This window comes from Halichoerus grypus, chromosome 7 (assembly GCF_964656455.1).
Source record: "Halichoerus grypus chromosome 7, mHalGry1.hap1.1, whole genome shotgun sequence".
In the NCBI taxonomy this organism is placed as follows: domain Eukaryota; kingdom Metazoa; phylum Chordata; class Mammalia; order Carnivora; family Phocidae; genus Halichoerus; species Halichoerus grypus.
Window position 1 is genome coordinate 155,134,660 of NC_135718.1, and position 18,798 is coordinate 155,153,457.

Consider the following 18,798-nt stretch of genomic DNA (forward strand, 5'->3'; position numbering starts at 1 on the left):
GGGAACACGAGGCCCGCCTCCCCGGCGCGTGGGGGTCTACCCGAGGAAGACCCCGGCCATTAGTGACCGTGACTCTCGCCGCTGCCCGCCCCCGCGTCAGGGTGCGCGGCTCCCCTCCTCTGCAGGCCCCGCTCCGCCCCCCTCGGCGCCCCGCGTGCGCGCACGTCCCTGTCGCCGTGGCTCGCGGACGCCCGCTGCACCTGTCGCAGGAGGGAGGGCCGGCCCCGCGTGGGAAACTACAGCTCCCAGCGCTCGCTGCGGGGCCTGCGCCCTCTGCCCTCGCGGCGCGGCCCGGGGTGGGGGCCGCGGGCGGCTGGCCCCGCCTCCGGGGAGGAGCCTGCGCGGGGGCGGGGCCTGGAGGCGGTGGAGACCTGAGCCGAGCCAATGAGGGCCGCGGCCACTAAGTGGGCTTGGCTTGCCGTGTAGCGCTGGCCGCAGGAGGGGAGCAAAGCTGTTGAGCCCGCGAGGAGTGAGGCTGAGCCTGGCCGTGCGCGCTCCCAGAGGGCCAGCTCCTGAGACGGAGTTCCTTCTCCGCTGCTTCTGGCTCCGGGCCCCTCCTGCCCAGGGCAATGCATCCTTGAGTGGCGGCGTCTGGACCCCGGGCAGCCCCAGAGGACCGAAGCCAAGGAAAGAAGACTGGGGCCAAGACACCCGCTGGGGGCTTGGATGCCTGGCTTTCTCTGAGGACATCTTTGGAGCGAGGGTGGCTTTGGGGTGGGGGGTTGTGCTGCAGGGAATCCAGCCAGGCCCCAAGATGGACACTTCTGGGCACTTCCATGACTCGGGGGTGGGGGACCTGGATGAAGAGCCCAAGTGTCCCTGTCCATCCTCCGGGGACGAGCCCCAGCCGGCGGCGGCCCCCCAGCAGCCCCCGGGACCCCTGGTGCCGCCTCAGCCCGCACAGCTCCAGCCGCCGCCGCCGCCGCCGCCGCATCCCTTGTCTCTGCTCGCCCAACTCCAGAGCCAGCCTGTCCAGCCGGGCCTGCTGCACTCCTCTCCCACGACGCTCAGGGGCCTCCCTTCGGCCAACTCCACCGCCGTCCTCCACCCTTCCTCCAGGCAGGGCAGCCAGCTCAATCTCAATGACCACTTGCTTGGCCACTCTCCAAGCTCCACAGCCACAAGTGGGCCTGGTGGAGGCGGCCGGCACCGGCAGGCCAGCCCCGTGGTGCACCGGCGGGACAGCAACCCGTTCACGGAGATCGCCATGAGCTCCTGCAAGTACAGTGGTGGGGTCATGAAGCCCCTGAGCCGGCTCAGTGCCTCCCGGAGGAACCTCATCGAGGCCGAGCCCGAAGGCCAGCCCCTCCAGCTCTTCAGCCCCAGCAACCCCCCAGAGATCATCATCTCCTCCCGGGAGGACAACCATGCCCACCAGACCCTGCTCCACCACCCCAACGCCACCCACAACCACCAGCATGCCGGCCCCAGCCCCAGCGGCAGCACCTTCCCCAAAGCCAACAAGCGGAAAAGCCAGAACATTGGCTATAAGCTGGGACACAGGAGGGCCCTGTTTGAAAAGAGGAAGCGGCTCAGTGACTATGCTCTGATTTTTGGGATGTTTGGAATTGTTGTTATGGTGATAGAGACCGAGCTCTCTTGGGGTTTGTACTCAAAGGTAGGGGCTGCGGTTTCTCTTTATACCTTGAACAAAAGGAATATGTAGGTAGCAACAGAGAGAGAGGAGAGAGAGAGAGAGAGAGATTGATGGAGGGGAGAGGCGGTGGTTGGAGAGGCGTTTGCTCAATTATATGGAACACTCGAACTTCCCATGGTTTTCTTTCTGAATCCCGGGAGAATTCATTGCTCGCTCTCTTGGGGGGGGGGGCGTCCCCGTGCACTGTGTTGCATACTGTGTTTGGGAGGAGGAACGATTCCCTTCCGAGACACCGTTTTCCTCCTGGTTCACTCGTACCAAAGCGGAGCCCAGCGGCTTAACGCACCAATTAATTACACTCTGCCTTGATGTGCCTGCCAGGTCCTGCGACTTCCCTCCTCTGCTCCCCGCCCTGCTCACTCCATTTTCCCAAGGATGGAAGAGAAATAAATGTCTGGGTGGGGGGTGGGGACGCCATCCTATCCCTTCTCCCTCTGGCTTCTCCCTCTCTTCCCAAGTTTCTGTTTTCCTCCTCGTCCCTGACAGACTTCGGGCAAAATAGCAGAGCACCGGTGACCCGAGTCCCTTGGGGGCACGGGTGAAAATGGGCGGAGGGACCCCGTGGTCCTTTCCCTCAGGAAGCAGCACTCAGCATAAAGCTGCCGTCTGTAAACAGCCGCTGACAAAACCGGCTACAGGTGTCCCCAGCAGAGCAGGTGGGCGCCGCCTTGGCCTTAGCCCCCGGGAGCGGGGAGCGAGCGCCTCTCCTTCAGATGGGATGACAGGGCTTCCCCGCGGGCCGAGAGCCCGCACCCCGGGCCCGCCTCTCGGGATCAGTGAGGTGCACTGTGTGCACACCCGGCCGGGGCTGGCGGCTTGGCTTCAGCCTCGGCTTGGAAATCGCGGCCTCCAGGGGCGTGGGGATGGAGGCAGGTGGGTTTCCGCCAGTGCTCTGCCTGCTGGGGGCCCTCGCGCTGCGGGCCGGAGGGCTGGGGGCCCGGGCACTCAGTGTACAAGTGGATTTCTTCCCACTATCCCCCTCACCCCCAATTTGTTGTGGGGGGAGGGCGTGTGTGAGTGCGTGTGTGCGTGCTTGCTTGTCCCTTGGATTTCTCTTATTTGTCATTTTGGGCAGGGGGTGGCTGGGAGGGGTTCAGCTGTTGCAGGTTTCAAATAGAGCTTGTTTCAGGCTAGGCACAGCTGCTGTGGGACTGCCACATTCCTTGTTGAAATGCAGCCGCAAAAACCTCGGAGGTGCTGATCGGATTTCCCTCATTCCCAGCCTCCCTCTCCCGCAGGCACCTGAGCAGCCAGCCCCAAGACTTCCTTGCACGCGGAGGGCCCCCCAGGGACCTGCTGCTCAGAGGGGGCTGCCCCAGCAGAGGGCAGCCCCTGGAAGCTGCCTGCATCGGAATAGTGCCAGGATTTGAGCCCCTCAGAGGGCAGAAGTGAGCGGGGTTTCCCCAGGAATAGCAGCTCACTTAGTCATCCCTGGAGCGAGCCTCTGAGCCTGCTGCGGCTCTCTCGGGGCCGCCACCCTCCGCACAGCCCTGGCTCCCCCCAGCCCCCCGTGGGGACCAGGAGCCCTCACCGGGGGAGACTGATGAAGGCCCAGGTGCTCAGGGGTGAGGGCAAGGGACAAGACCAGCACCCCAGCGACCCCCATGGTCAGAGCTCTTAAGGGAATGGCTCCTTCTGGGGATGCTCCCGGCATGGGGCACCTTGGTCTTAGTGCCATGGGAGCGTTGTTGCTGGCAGGAAAGGGTCTGGGGCAGGTGCCACCCTGAAGGAGTATTCAGGGAAAGGGCCTTACCCGGAGCCAGGGAAAACAGACTCTGGTGTGAAGGAAGGGGAGGCAGGTCCACTGTGCTGGGCCTCAGCCGGTTCTAAGCTGCTGACCCTCATGGCAGTGTGAGGGGCCCTGAGCAGCAAGGTCCTGCTTGCCCCGGCTGGTGAGGTGGCCACCTGCGTGCCCCTGGGACAGTGTGGGTGGTGATCAGCAGGGCTCATGGTAACCTGCTCCCCAGCCTCTCCATCTGCCCCTCTGTGCATTGAGTCATTCTGGGACAAGCATTTTTGGGGTGTCTCCTGGGTCAGGCCCTGTGGACCCGGGATGGGTAAGGCAGCTATCCCTCGCCGGCCCCAGTCACAAACAGGATCATTGTAAAGAATCAGAGTGAAGTTTGAATCCCAGCCCTGCCGCTTCCAGAGCTGTGATCTTGGACCAGCTGTGTATCTTCTGCGAGCCCATCTCCCCAGCTGTCAACGGGGAGAGCGAATCTGATAAGTGTGAGGCTCCAACACGGGGCCTACTGTCATTGTTATTAATAGTGGTGATGAGAGCAGAGATGTCTTTTCCCCCCAACTCTGGCTCCAGAATCAGCTGGGCCCTCGACAGGTCAGAGCTAACACTTGTCAATGGCGTGAGAAGTTGCGTCCTGTCGGGGAGAAGTTCTGAGAAGGGGCTGGGTCTTCTGCCTGGAAACGGCCTCTACTCATGGCTCTGTTTTAGGGGAGGGTACATCTGTCCCCAGCCTGTCTGTCACGGGCTCTACCGTGGCGAGAGGGTTTGGGCGAGACCGAGGGCAGCGTGGCCGTCCGGCAGGCCCTGGGCCGGGCTGGGCCGGGCAGCCGTGTCTTTAGCTGGAGAACTCCGTGTGTCTGGTTGGCTTTGCTGACCAGTGTGGAGGTCGCCCGGGCCGACTGGGGAGCTCTGCACTGAGGGTGGCCCTTCCCACTCAGAGGCCCTTGGGAGGGGGCCGTGTGTCCTCCCCAAGCGATGGAAGGCCGCGAGCTTGCGCCGGAGCTGCCGCTTTCTGGGAGCTGTTTCCTCCCTCGGGGCTGCGGACTCCCATCTGTGTCTCTGGCTGATGTCTGTTGCTGGGGAGGAATTTGCCACGTGGGCCTGGCTCCCTTGAGAAGGAACGTGGCCTGCCCTGAGCCTATTCAGAGTTAATGCAGAAGGGGGCCGGCCGAGGAGATAAGCGGTCCTCGGTTCCCTCCTCACGAGCCACAGGTGACGGCGGGGGAGGGAGATGGGCCGACGCCGGGCCCAGGAACAGGAGGGCCCGGGCCGGGAGGCCGACTGGCAGCGAGGGGCCGGAGATGGCCCTTGTGGGCGCCGACGGGTGCAGGGCTGCCCCCCGAACTGGGCGGGGAGTCCAGGTTTAAGAAAAACAGGTGGATTTACCCCAAGGGCTTAGACGCCGTGACAGGGCCAGGCCCAGGGATCCTGCTGGGAGCTCTGAGGGACTTGGTGTCTGCTGCGTCTGCGCCGGTCAGGATTCAGGCGGCACATCCGTGGGGAGTCCTTCTGGGCGTTCGTGCTGTGCTCGTCCTGGGCTGGCTGGAGGCCTTGGACCGCCTGCTGGGCTCTGTCCACTGGGTGGAGGGAGAACCGGGGCCTGCCCTCTCCTCCCCGAGCTGCGGACTCCCCAGCCCCAGCCTGCCACCTCGCTGTGGCTCGGCCGGCACCTCTGTCCGGCTGACAAGTCCCCGTGGGCCTGTTTCCCAGGGACCTGTGGGGTCAGGCTGTGGGGCCACCTCAGGGGAGGCCGGGAAATGCTGGTACGGCGAGGCAGCTCTCCGTGTCCCCTGTTTGTGCCCAACCTCCAGCTACCCCCGGGCTCACCATCCAGCTGGGTCTCACCTCCTGAGCAGAGCGGACCCCTGCCGTCCCGCAGCTTCCCCTGCAGTGGGGTGCTCCCCACCACCCCCCTGCCTGGCCCTGCTGCCAGGCTCGCCCAGGCCGTGGGCGGGGGTCAGGGGGATGGTGCTCCCCTGGCTGCCCTGCCTGACCCCCATGCCTGGCTCCCTCTGTTCCTTCACAACACCTCGAGGGAGGACCCCTGGAAAGGGCAGGCCCCTCTGCATGCCCAGGGCAGCTTGGTCTCCTGGCCATTTAACCCTTCAAAGAAAATGGGGTCCCTTAGGGCCGACGTGTTGTGTGTCTTTGCTGACCTCACAGAGGTCCAGGAATCCACCCTCAGCCTCCAGCCTGAACGACTGAGTAGGTTAGCGGGTCCCAGCTCTCTGAGCCCCTGCCTTCCCTGGCCATGGAGGGCTTGTGTGCAGAAGGGCAGGGCAGCGGGCGGGCTTGGCTGGGAGAACGGCCCGCACCTCCTGCCAGACCCAGGAGCCCCTCTGGGGTAGGTGGGCGGCTGTCAGGGGCGTCCTGACCTTTGGGAGGAGATGCCTCTGTGGTCTCAGGAGGGTTGGCATCGCTGAATGGGACAGACCCCTCCACGGACCCTCTCTGTGTGGCGGCCTGCAGGACAGCGTTGCAGGAGGTGGGGGGGTCTGAGCCCAGGCGTAGGTTTTACTTTGGGGTCATGCTGAGCGTCTTGGCCCAGGGAGGGCAAGAGCAGCTCTGTGGACATGCTCCCACCCAGGGTGGTGGCGACCCTATTTACAACGCTTGTGGCCAGCCCACAAATGAGTCAAACGTTTGTAACCGCAGCAGGGACGACTCGGCAGTGCATGCCTGTCCTTGACGCTGTTTATAGCTGTCCGGGGCAGAATTCGGGGTGCTTGTGACACCCCTTCCTCCCGGCAGCGTCCCCTGCGGCCCGGGCACGGCGCTGTTGCTGGGCGTGCATCCGCTGCACGGGCTAACTGGGAAGCTGGGGGCCGCCTCGCACGGCCCTTCCCCAGCTTTCAGGGAGGGACACCGGCCAGTCCAGGGTCCAAAGATCTGCTCTGAAAAACAGAAGGTAAAGAAACATAAAATGAAAAGAAACTGGAGTCACCTCCGTGGAGGGGCGGCGGCCTGGCTGGAGGGGCAGAATCCGCACAGAGCGCGGGTTTGTGGGGGTTATTCGTCCAGCAAATTTGGGGGGAGAATGTGTGTGAAGAGCGCGGCTGTGAGGGGCGACTCAGTGAAACACCGCCTTACTCAGCTCAGTGGCTGCAGACCCGGTTTTCTTTTCTTTCAAAACCCAGAGGGAGAGAGAGAGAGAGAAACCAGAAAAGCAGCTATTCCTCTTTAAATAATGAGGGTGGGGGATTCTGAGACCACACTGTTCTCAGGAGCCGTGGGGAGGAAGTTCTGTGCCTTTTCTTCTGCTGAGCAAAGTCCGAAGGAGGCTGATGGGTTCTGAGGTGCCCCAGGCCCACCTCCCCTGCCCCCCAGGAGCTCTGCTGGGGCGGCAAGGCCGTGGGGCGAGGGCCGGTGGGGGCACTGCCTGTGAGCACCCAGGCGGCGTCGGGGGGCCCTTGGGCTCCCGAGAGTCCTGGCCGTGGGTGTGGTCACAGCCCCCTGTCCCCTTGCCGAGCGGACCCCAGCCAGGCTGCAGTGTGAGCTGGAGGCGGCCGTGCTGGGATGAAAACCTGGGCCTTTTCCCTTTTTCCCTCGTCTGCTCCTGGAGAAGCTGCTTGTCATTCGTGGAAGAGGCAGACCAGGGTTGATGGGCTGGAGCCCTGTGACGCCTCCGGATACTGGACTGGGAGGAACTTTATCAGGGGAGGCAGGAAGGTGGGAGACCTGTGTCCTGGGGGCGCCAGCGCGGGGCCCCGGGGCGGCCTGGGTCCAGGGTGAGATTGTGCACAGGCCCAGGGTCCGTGTGGAAGCCCAGGACTGCTCCAGGGCGATGCTGGCCAGGCTGGGACGGGGAAGGTGTGGGGCTTACAGACGAACAGGGGCCCACCCCACCAAGGCCCCCGCACATGGCGGAACTCCCGCCCTCCCTTGGGTGCCTCTCCCTCCCCAGGCCTGGCTGCCAGGCTCGGCACATACAGCACATGTGGTGTTGCCACGCTTGCGTCCTCATGACCCACCGCGGCCCCGGGGTCACTACAACCAGCCACAGGTAGAAACTGGGCTGCAGAGGGGTGTGTGGTCCGCGTCCAGGGCCCCTCAGGAGAGATGGTTCTAGAGCTGGAGTCCAGGTCTCCAGCGCCTGCTTGTCTCCCTGTCCCCAACCCTGCCGTAGACCTCTGCGGGGGATTTGAGTGAGGGAACCTCTACAGGCTTCTTCATCCCTGCTTCTAGAATTTTCTTCTTCATCCTCCAGTCCCAGTTTCCTCTTTCCCTGGCATGAGGCTGTTTGGCTCTTTTAGCGGCAGTAAGTGTTAAAGAAAGGCCCATCTGCTTCCCCTCTTGCTTCCAACTCACTGTGTGGCCATTGTCAGGGCCCTTGGCCTCTCTGGGCCTCTGTTTCTTTGACTCAAAAATGAGGGCAGGGTTCTCATGCTGACCCCACCCCCACCCCATTCCAGCGCTTTCTGGTCCGCTGCAAAGACCACAGGCCACAGTCCTCAAGCTCTGTAGTCGGGGGCCAGGGCTGCACCCAGGTGCACCCATCCAGGCCGGCCTCAGCGTCCACTGGTGGCGTTGGGGGCGCTGAGGAAGGAGGCCGGCCTTCAGGGTACTGGGGAGGCTCCTTGTGGGCCGTGAGTGGTCCCCCAGGATTAACCAGGCAGAGCAGTGGGGAGGGGGCTAGAGCAGGTCCTGTTGTGAGGCAGTGCACAGGGTGGGGAGGGAGGACAGGGACGCACGGGGACGTTCCTGGGGCCAGGTCTCATCCTGGAGGTCCTCCGCAGGGAGCAGGATGCCCGTGCCAAGGACAAGGGCACGGGGGCGACTTAATATTTCGTTGGTATCTACAGTCTTCAGGAGCTCGGCGTCCACACTGAAGACCTGATGCTCTTGTTTTCTGAGAGTTGGTAGGATTGGTAGAGCCAAGCTAGCATGGTGGTCAAGGGCTTGGGCTCTGGGTTTGAATTCAGACCCCGGTGGCCTATGCTGGTGGGTCTCCAGGGAGTTTCCTGAATTTGAAGCCCATTTCTCAGACGTCCATAGGGACTTCCAGCCTCCGCCTGTACATAGCGCCTGGCACAGAGTGAGGCACCCGCTGAGCCCTGAAACCTGCCAGCCGTGTTTGACGAGCCCAGTGCTCCGAAGATGCTCCTGCTAACCCACAGCCACCCGGGGGGCGTGGCGGGCGTGGGGGCGTGGCGGGCGTGGGGGCGTGGGGGCGTGGCGGGCGTGGGGGGCGTGGCGGGCGTGGGGGCGTGGGGGCGTGGCGGGCGTGGGGGGCGTGAGTGCGCACGTCACCCTCCGCATCGCTCCTGCTAACCCACAGCCACCCGGGGGGCGTGGCGGGCGTGGGGGCGTGGGGGGCGTGGGGGGCGTGAGTGCGCACGTCACCCTCCGCATCGCTCCTGCTAACCCATAGACACCCGGGGGGCGTGGCGGGCGTGGGGGGCGTGGGGGCGTGGGGGCGTGGCGGGCGTGGGGGGCGTGGGGCGTGGCGGGCGTGGGGGCGTGGCGGGCGTGGGGGGCGTGGGGGGCGTGAGTGCGCACGTCACCCTCCGCATCGCTCCTGCTAACCCATAGACACCCGGGGGGCGTGGCGGGCGTGGGGGCGTGGCGGGCGTGGGGGGCGTGGGGCGTGGCGGGCGTGGGGGGCGTGGGGCGTGAGGGGCGTGGGGGCGTGGCGGGCGTGGGGGGCGTGGGGGGCGTGAGTGCGCACGTCACCCTCCGCATCGCTCCTGCTAACCCATAGACACCCGGGGGGCGTGGCGGGCGTGGCGGGCGTGGCGGGCGTGGCGGGCGTGGGGGCGTGGCGGGCGTGGGGGCGTGGGGGCGTGAGTGCGCACGTCACCCTCGGCATCGCTCCTGCTAACTCATAGACACCCGGGGGACGTGGCGGGCGTGGGGGGCGTGGGGGGCGTGGGGGGCGTGAGTGTGCACGTCACCCTCGGCATCGCTCCTGCTAACCCATAGACACCTGGGGGGCGTGGCAGGCGTGGCGGGCATGGGGGCGTGGGGGCGTGGCGGGCGTGGGGGCGTGGGGGGCGTGAGTGCGCACGTCGCCCTCCGCAGCGCTCCTGCTAACCCGCAGACACCCGGACGGCGTGGGGGGCGTGGGGGCGTGGGGGGCGTGAGTGCGCACGTCACCCTCCGCTCCACTGGCTGTAGAAAGGGCTCCGGAAGAGGTGAGCGCATGCGGCCTGTGCCCCCCTCTCATCCTTGGGTGACAAGCCACCCGTGTGGTCGTGTTTCTGGATGCGCTGCCCTGGGGGCGTCTGCACAAGCGAGGGGAAGCGGGATGTTCCCTGGAAGGTGGGGCTGTCGCGGTGGCCTGGCCTGGGCTTCTGGAGCCTTCCTGTCTCAGGGGACCCAGTTGTCCTAACCCACAGTCAGCAATCTGTGGCCTGGGCACAGCTAACGGGGTGTGTCCATGCAAACGGGACAGGTGGAGGGAACAAAAATAAGGCCATGGAGTCAGGCCAGAGCCTGAGAGTCCAGGAGGAAGGTCAGGGGGACGCGCGATGACCGTGCAGAACGAGGCGGAGCGCGTGGGACGGCGGGGGGAGGGCCGGCCGGGAGGCCGTCCTGGGATAGAAGCGGGGGACCAAGGAGACTGGGGACTTTCTTGAGTGGCTTCAAAGACGACAGGCTTTCGGGAGACTTGGGATAGGGAATGCAGGGCTGTGGGGCTTGTGGACGAGCTTCTTTCTCAGCTCCCGGCTGTGGGCAGCTACCTGTTCCTCCGGGGGCGCGCAGAGCCGCCGCCTGGGGGGCGCGTGCCGGGGGTCGGGGCTTGCCCTGTGTAGGGGACTTTTTTTTTTTTCCCCCACGACGGCTGCTTGGCCACAAGGTAACAAGAGTTGTATTCCGAGCAGAGCTGTGGCGGCACTAAATGAACAACATGCAAATGATGTGTGAAATAATATGCAAATGGGCATCTGTTAAGTTTGAGTCAGCTCGTTGGGCATTTTTCCTGAGGGACAGGCGTGATGTCAGTGTCAGATGAGCAGGAAAGCTGTGTTAAAGGCCGCTCCTGCAGGGGCTGAGCCCCCTGGGGTCTACCCAAGAGCTCTCAGGCCGCGGGCCTGCCAGCCGCATCTCTGGGAACCGGGGTTTGCGGTTTAGCTTGAACTTACCGATGGGGAAACCCACAAAGGTGGGTGCCTGCCAGGGGCAGAAGGGAAGGAGCCCCTGGGGAGCGGGGCCGGTCTGGCCTGGCCCCTTGCACTGGGGGGCCATAAGGCCAGTGACGCCAGCTCCCCAAGCCTCACTCTCCTGTTTGTGCGTGGAGGGAATGGGGTTCAGCAGCCTGGCGAGAACTAAGTGTGCTCGTGGCTCCTGGTGGCTGGGGGACCCCGGGCTGTCAACAAGGGGAGGCCTTCCTAGCGCCTTTGCCTGACTTGGCACCTGCCAGCATCCGCACGGGGATTTTGCAGAGCTTTTCTCCTTTTTAAGAAGATTCCTGATTTTAACAAATTGGGGCTTAGCCATTTCCTCTCCTTTCTGGCTTCCGCTGGGTTGGATGCTGGCTTGCTCAGCTGGGGCCCGAATGGCTCCCACATGTGGGAGCATCGGGAGCCACTGACAGGTCATGTCGCCTTCCTCCAGGATGAGGGCTGGGGCTGAGCGCGTCCCTCTGGGTCAGGCTCAGAGCTGGATAGGGTTGGTGGCTTGAAGGGAGGCCTTCTCTGGGGGAGCTGGGGGCATAGCTGGCCAGATGTGGAATCATACCTCTAAGCTGGATGCCAAGTTCCGTGGGCCCGCCAGGAGTGAGGAAGGCAGGGCGGGGCCATCCTCCTCTTTACAGGACCTCAAGGCACAGAGAAGTTATGTGACTTGTTCAAGGCCCCTCAGCATTGCAAGTGGTAAGAGTGCAGCCAGAATCCAGGGAGTCAAGGTTTTAGTCCCGCTGAACACCTGCTAGGTGGCCGGCCCTGTTCTGGGTCCAGGACTGCAAAGGTCTGTGCCCTTAAGAACTTGAGTCAGCTACAGGGGTCTCCTCAATGAAATGGGTGGCTCTCCGCTGACTCTTCCTAAAATGGCTCAGGCTTTCAACACAGCCTGGGGTCCAATCCTGACTGTGTATGATTTAGCTGTATGGCCTTGAGCAGTGGCCTCTGTCTGGGAAGTGGGACCATCATTACTTTTGCCGAGGGTGGAGATGGGGGGTTCAGTGTGGCGTGGACCTGGCCCCGGGGGTCCCTTGGCCCGTGCGGGTCTCCAAGGCTCGGCTTTTCCTCCCAGAGCCCAGTGGCCATGGGATCCCAGGGGATCCTTTACCTGGTCTCGTGACTCCTGTCCCCCCTGCTCTGGGCTGGACCTGGTGTTTGCACTGCCGAGATGCCTTCTGGGCTCCAGGGTACGATGGTGCTGAGCCGGGCGGGAGGGCATTTGGCACGAGATGCCAGACCGCTGTCCGCCAGCGAGGGGAGGATCCCTCCAGAGTGAGATGACACAGGCGGAGCCAAGAGCCGGTGCAGGGTGAAGGCTGGGCCGTGAGGGTTCCTCTGTGGGTGGACAGGGTCGCATATAAGGCTCCTATCCTCAGCAGCTCGGGAGAACGCGCTACTCTCGTAAGAAGGAAACCTCTTCGCCCTCCCTAAAAATGGCCTCAAAGCAATCCTGCGTCTTATTCAGGAGTGAAGACAAGGACAGGTCGGGGAGGAGAAGGACATGAACATTACTAAGGGTCTTCCATACGCCTCGTCTCACTCGGGGCCCACAACTGTCCCCGTTTGACAGCTGACCCACCTGAGGTTCAGAGAGGTCAGGGAACTTGCCCAGGGCCTCCCAGCCAGGAGAGAGTGGAGCTGATTTGAACCCAGGAGTGTCCTCAATGCCCGTGCCCTGTGTGGCCGCCTCCTGGCCTCAGCCCTTTCAAGCCCAAAAGCTGTTCTTGCTTCTCGAAGGCGTCCACCCCGCCCACCGCACCCCCATTGCTCTGCCCCCCTCGCAGCCCTGCCAGTCTCACCCAGAGCCTCAGTGGGTGATTGCAGCTCGGTGGGGGGAGGGCCGTCAGTTTAGAAGCAGAGGTTTGTTGACCATCCAGGAACCCCGAGATGTTGGCAAGTGGGCTGGGCTCCGGGGCTGCTGTCCCCCAGGGGCTCCGCAGGGGTCAGCCAGGCATGGGGGGCTGTGGTGGTCTTGTCCCCGCTCCGCGGCGTCCTGGCTGTGCAAGCCTGGGGAGAAAATCAGCCTCCGTGAGCCTTGGCCTCCAGCGCCCTGAGTAGGGATGACAGGGTTCCACCCCCACCCTCGCGGGGACACGGTCACACCGTAAAGGGACGTCAGCCCTCGCTGTTGTCATGCGTTTCCTCCCTGTTAACCTGAAGACCCAAACACAGACATACCCACCAAAGCCCAAAGGATGAGACTGAGCCCCGACCCCGTGCCCCTGCCGCGTCCGGGTCGTGAAGCCTGGTGCCTGTGGCGGCCCCCTCCCCTCTAGGTCCTGCCTGCATTCACCCCACTCTCCTCTGCGGCCCTCCGTCTTTGGTTGTAGCTGCTCAGGAGGCCGGCGGGTGCCAGGTGTCCTGCTTGGCTCTGGGGTCCAACACTGAACGAGGCCTGAGGCTCACAGGCTGGTTGGGGAGGGCGGCCGTGTTGTAAGGGACAGAAGCAGGTGCACGTGGCCTGGGTCTGACCCCCAGCCTGAGGCTGGGTCTCCCACTCGGCCTGTCCCTCCCCCCGGCCCCCTCTCTCCACGTCTGTCATCCACCTGCGGCCACGTCCCAACCAGCTCTCCTGCTCCCACTCCCCAGGAGAGCCTGGCCTCCAGAGAAACAGCAGATCTGGGTTTGAATCCTGCCTCTGTCACTTACTGCGTGAGTGGCTTGGGGCGAGCTGCGCCTGTGCTTCTCTTCTGTTTCCTTGGGGGTTGATCGTGACCCTGTGTCTGGGCATCATGGGGTTAAACGGGACGCCACCGTGGCAGGGCACGTGGCATGGCTTTCGGCCCACGCTGAGCACCAGCAGAGACGTGGGTGCAGAGGAAGGCCCTGCGCTGATGGGGGTGGGGGAAGCCCGGCTTCTGGCCTCAGTTTTGTCATCTGGAAAATGGGAGAAGTGAGGTTGTGGGTGGCACAGCTCCTCCCGGAGGGAGGCTCGGGCCGGATGGGGCCAGGGAGTGGGCAGGGGACAGCAGGCGAGGTTCAGCCCCGGTGGCGGGAGTGAAGGCTGCCAGGGCACTGTGGCTAAGTGGGTTTTGTCACTCTCAGGAAACAGCTGAGAGACAGGCCCTTCTGGGCAGCCTCCTCCCCGCTGCCTCCCCCCCCCGCGGGCCGGCCCTTGGCACGAGGACTGCTCAGTCCTGAGCTCTCCTAGCAGCAGGGATTTAATTACTCTAATGCATGGAGCCATGGCTTGAGGCCTTCTGGCGGAGGGGAAACAGATTTGTCTTCTCACTGGGAGAATAAAAATCGATGGGAAGGGGAGGAAATGTACCTTCCCCTGCGGTGCTCACGGCGGTGTTGGTGGCTTTCCTGGGGTGGGGAGGGGCCTGTCCGATGCAAGGACCCTGGCCACCGCTTTTGCCTTCCATGGCGTGACCGCGCCCGGCTGCCTCTGTTTCCCCAGTGATCCTGCGAGCAGACCGGCCTACCGCACAAGCACCTACTGTGTGCCTGGCACTCCCCTGAGAAATCTCCAGCTGTGCAGGGAGCCCGGGCGGGTGGCGTTCACCCGTTTGTTGACTGTATTATGTGCCACGTTGTTCGGGGCACCGCAGGGATCGTGGGAGAAACCGCCGCAGACGGAAGGCCCGGCCTCCAGGAGCGCCGTGCTCGCCGCTAACGCGGCCGCTGAACTCATACAGTCACGGGCTCGGCTGGAAGGGGTCAAACGCTGTCAAGAAGAGCAACGCTGGGTGGGAAGGCGGTGGGAGTCGTGATTCTGACCAAGCGCTGGGGAAGGCCTCCCCGGAGGTGACATCTGACGGAGGGTCTTGCGGAGGTGAGGGAGGAGGAAGGCGGGGCGGAAGGCCGGGAGGGCTCGGCGCCCACCAGCCCCCGCAGTGCCGTCCGGAGCCTGGCGCTGCCCAGGAGCCATGTTAACGTGGAAGTGAAGAGACGTGGGAAATTCCTGTTCACGATATTCTCTATTTAACCCAGTATAGGGAAGATATTACCGTTTCAGCGTGTAATCAGTGGAAGGAATTGTTGACAGTTCCGTTCTGTTTTTCATCCCGAGTCTTTGAAAGCCAGGGTGCGCCTCACAACGCCCCGCAGTCGGGCACTAGGCCTTCGGTGGAAATCCAGGTCTGTATCCGGGTTCGGAGTTTACAGCGAAAGGAGCAGACTCACATGCTCAAGCTATTGCAAGTACATCTAAACGTTTTCGAATAAATGAACGGACTACCAATTTTTAAAAAGATTTAGTTATTTAGAGAGAGAAGGAACTTGAGCAGGGGGAGGGGCAGAGAGACAGAATCCCAAGCAGACTCCCCTCTGAGCTTGGAGCCCGAGTCACGACCTGAGCCAAAACCAAGAGTCAGACGCTTAACCAACCGCCACCCATGCCCCCCCAACTATCAATTTTTAAATGTAAATTATTGGAAATGAAATACATTTAAAAATCCTGTTGTGCTGGCCACGTGGCAGGGCCCAGGGGTCATGTGGCCAGTGTCCACTGGGTTGGACAGTGAGGTCTCAGGGCTGCCAGGGTCCGCAAGGCTGACTCCCCAGCGATGAGGGGCCTGGGGGCATGTGGGGGGCACTGCAGGCTCTGTGGGGTGAGATGAGGCAGATGGAGGCCTCTGAGTGGAGTCAGGAGGTCTGACTTATGTTTTAATAGGACCCCTCTGGCTGCAGAGTTGGGAACAGACAAGGGGGTGGGGGCAAAGGAGCCCCGGTCAGGCGACAGGCTAGGTGAGGGCCGTGGTGCCCGGCGGGCGGGAGCAGGGGGACGGTGAGATGTGGTTGGATCCTTGGAATACTGGGGTGGAAGTCATCCCTGGCGGACTGGATGTGGGGTGTGGTGGTGCTGGGGAGGTGGGGAGAGAAAGGGGGAGTCGGGAGGCCGCCAAGCAAATGCAAGGATGGAGTTTCCGCTAACCAGCGTGGAGACTGGGGGAGAAGCAGTTTTGGGGGGAAGATGGGATTTGGGGCTGGACTGAGGTTGAGGTGTTGTCGGTGGGTCGCACGTGCCCCAGAGACGGTGGGAGGTCAGAGGACAGAGCCTGGGTGCCTGCCTGTCACGACGGCTCCCCTCCCATTCCAGAAGACTGTCTGGGGCACCTCGGGCCACGTTTAACAAAAATGCACCTAAGTTCTCTGTGCCTCCAGCACCACCATGCCCACTCCTCGGAGGCCCCTGCAGGTCTTTCTGGGTCAGAGCCACATCTCAGGGCCATGGTCTCCTGCTCTAGGCTGACCCCAGAACAGTCTGATGAATCAAAGGGCCATACATGGTGGAAACTCCACCCGCGCGGCTGGGAGGCCTGACCTTATGAGCAGTTACTGAAACAAGACACAACCCTACAGACCAGCACGTCTAAGTTTTCAGCGTGTCCCCTCCCGGGCGTGGGGCAGGAATAAGGAGAGGGCCCAGCAGCTCCTCGGGGCCGGCCAGCCCCACGCTCAGCCGCTGTGTAGCCGAGTGTCCAGGGCTCTGGGGGGCCATGCAGGGAGCTGTCACACCCGGCCCCCCACAGTGGGGAGGGGAGTTGGGAGAGGGGCCGCGAGTGGCTCTTAAGGCCTCCTCCGTCGTCTGCTGATGCTGGGACCTGGGCCCGGGGGCAAGCGTCTCGGGGCCTGCCGACCAAGGTCGCTCTGTTCTGGCAGCCCAGGCCTGCCGGGCACGGGCCTTCCGACCTGGGACCAGATCCGGGCCCTGACCCTTGCTGGCTGGGGGACCTTGGTGACTTGATGTTTGAGTCCGTTTGCCCATCTGGCGAAGGGGGTGGTGGCGCCTGGCTTGCAGTTTTGCGCAGCCGTGTCGATGCAGGGCCTCCGCCCAGTGACTGGACGCTTGCGAAGTGCGGGCTCTCGGCACCGTGCGCTCCCTTCCTCTGTCCCGGGCGGGCCTGTTCTGCCCCGAGGGAGGGGATGGAGCAGAGGAGGCCATCTGCACTGGTACGAGAATGGGGGAGAGAGGACAGTGGGGGAACCCCCCCGTGACACCTGGGACCTAACTCTGTGCCTCTAGATCAGGGCTCTCAACTGGGGCAACTCTGCCCCCCTGGGGGACACTTAGTGATGTCAGCCGAGGTTTTTGGTTATCACAAGTAGGAGAGGGATGTTGCTAGTGGGGCAGGGGCCGGGGGCGCTGGTAAACAGCCTGCGGCACACCAGCGCATTCCCACGACAAAGAGTCACCCGGCCCCAAGTGTCACCGAGGTTGGGACACCCTGCTTTGGGGGACTCACCCTCACAGGCTCTCGGGGTGAGTGAGAACCGGCCGATGCTTTATCAGATGCAGCGCGACGCCCTAACCCGACTCCCCCACCTTGCTCACGGACAGCCCCTTGTCACCACGGGCTCTGGGCCCGGAGTGGGAGGCCCGGGTCAAGACCGGGCTCGGCGGGGCGTTTCCTTGTTCCTAGGGTCTGCGTCTGCCTCCCTGCAGGTCGGGTCTGGTCGTTAACGAGACAGCAGTGTCCCCGCGGCCACTCGGGGCAGCTGCTGACGCCTGAAGGCAGGGGTCACTGGGATTGTTACCCCAGCCCTAAGGGGATTTCTGGGGAGGGGGAGCCCAGGACCCCCTCTGCCCCTGCCAGGCCACACGGTGTCCTCCCAGACCCGCTTCATCTGGCCTCTTGTTCGGTGTTTCCTTGAGCAGGTGGAACTAGTCTCCATTTGGGAGAGATGGAATTTGCAGGGAAATGCAGGGCTATTATTTCTGCGCCGTGTGAGTGGGAGACAGAGCTGGGTGAGCGGCAGATTTCCCGGCAGGGGAGAGACAGCTGAGTGCACCAGCCCGGGCATTGCTAGGATCCTTCTGGGGTGAGTGGGCCAGGACTCCCTGGTGGCCACCTCAGGAAATCAGGGTTTGCTCTGAGCTCTGAGCCCTGGGGACAGACAGGACCCACAGTGGGGGAAGGGTCTCTACCCATGAGCTGAGGCTCCGAGGACACTCTCCTGGGCCGACTTCTGCGGACACCCCTTCTGTGCTGGGCAGTGACCTTGGAATTGTTGGGGGGCCCAGAGGTGGACAGTTCGTGGTCGGCGGTGGTCCGGCTGCCTCCGCTCCTGTGGCAGGTGCAGCATCGTGTTGAGGGCACGCCTGTGACTCCTCGTGGCTGGAGGCGTCTCAGAGGAGGCGAGGGGCGTGCTGGGCCGTGAAGGACGGCGAGGCTTTGTGAGGCGAAGGGGAAGAGCATTCCAAGCTGAAGGGACAGTCTGGCCGAGGCCCAGCGTTGGACAGTGCCAGGTGTTCTCAGGGAGGGACGGAGGAGAGAGGCTTTCCTGGAAGTGTGGGGAACAAAAGATTGGAAAGGGGCATGCAAGCTGGTCACGGGGCCTTGCCAGGCAGGACAGGGGCTGGCACTTTGGTCCAAGGGCACAGAGTGTGGCGAGAGGCATTTGAGCAACTCAGTGGTGTGGCCACGCCGCAGCAGGGGACGGGTTGTAGGACGGTGGAAACGGGGGGCCAGAAGGTATTGCTGTCATTCAGGAGGAGAAGGGAAGGCAGGACGTGGGGCGGCTCATGTGTGGGCTTGACCTTTCTCCGGCCTGGGGAGCCAGGCCGCGCCTGCGGGTTGAGGCCACGGCTGCGGTCCCATCCCCTCCCTGCTCCGCTCCAAGCCCAGCCCTCTCTTGGAGCAGGGCAGCTGTGAGCCCCCGAGCTGCCTGCCCTGGGCTCAGGGCCCCTCGGGCTGCCAGGCCCTCCGGAGGTGGGGCACGGCCTCTCCTGCCAGTTCGGGAGCCTGGGAGGAGCCGGGGCAGATGAGCAGCCCGTCTCCCCAGAGCTCTGTGTGTGGGAACCGGGGTAAGGGGCTTACCCACAGGGTGGCTGTGTGAGCGTGTTGGGTGAGAGCACAGGGGTGCTGCTCTTCACCCAGCAAATGGCCACCATGTCTCATGGATAAGAGGGGGCGACTGCCCGAGACGGGCGGGTGGGGCAGGATCGTGTTGCCTTTCAGAGACCGAGGTCAGGGAAGCAGTCAGATCCTGAGTTTGCCTTGGATGCGTTGGATTTGAGGGGCTCGGGGATCCCGGGAGAATGCCCCGCTGGGCCCTTCCGCTAGCGTGGTTCACGCGATTGACCCTGACTAGGTCCCCCATGAGCCCAGTGTGGTGCCCGGGAGCAGGGTCAGCATGGCCAGCCTGGCCTCGGCCCAGAGGTTGACTCGGCTCAGGCTCCAGAGGCGCAAGAGCCCTGGGTTTGGGGTCGATGACCTGATACCCATCAGGATGACCTGGGCAGAAGCCTGGGTTCTCTGAAGGGCAGCGTCTCCCACACAGTAGGGATGCTTGTCAGGCAGATCCCGTGAGGTGAGGGGTGTGGGCCC

General features: G+C 63.7%; 1 protein-coding gene across 4 annotated transcripts in view; it reads left to right on the forward strand.

The window, feature by feature from the left end:
- The first annotated feature begins 453 nt into the window (after window positions 1–453).
- KCNN3 (potassium calcium-activated channel subfamily N member 3) overlaps window positions 454–18,798 on the forward strand; it is a 133,664-nt gene continuing 115,319 nt past the window's right edge. For all 4 annotated transcript variants that reach the window (XM_078078600.1, XM_078078601.1, XM_078078602.1 and 1 more), the window contains exon 1: window positions 454–1,618. In XM_078078600.1, the coding sequence (XP_077934726.1) occupies window positions 755–1,618 (864 nt within the window). In that variant the 5' untranslated portion in view covers window positions 454–754. The remainder of the gene's footprint in view (window positions 1,619–18,798) is intronic.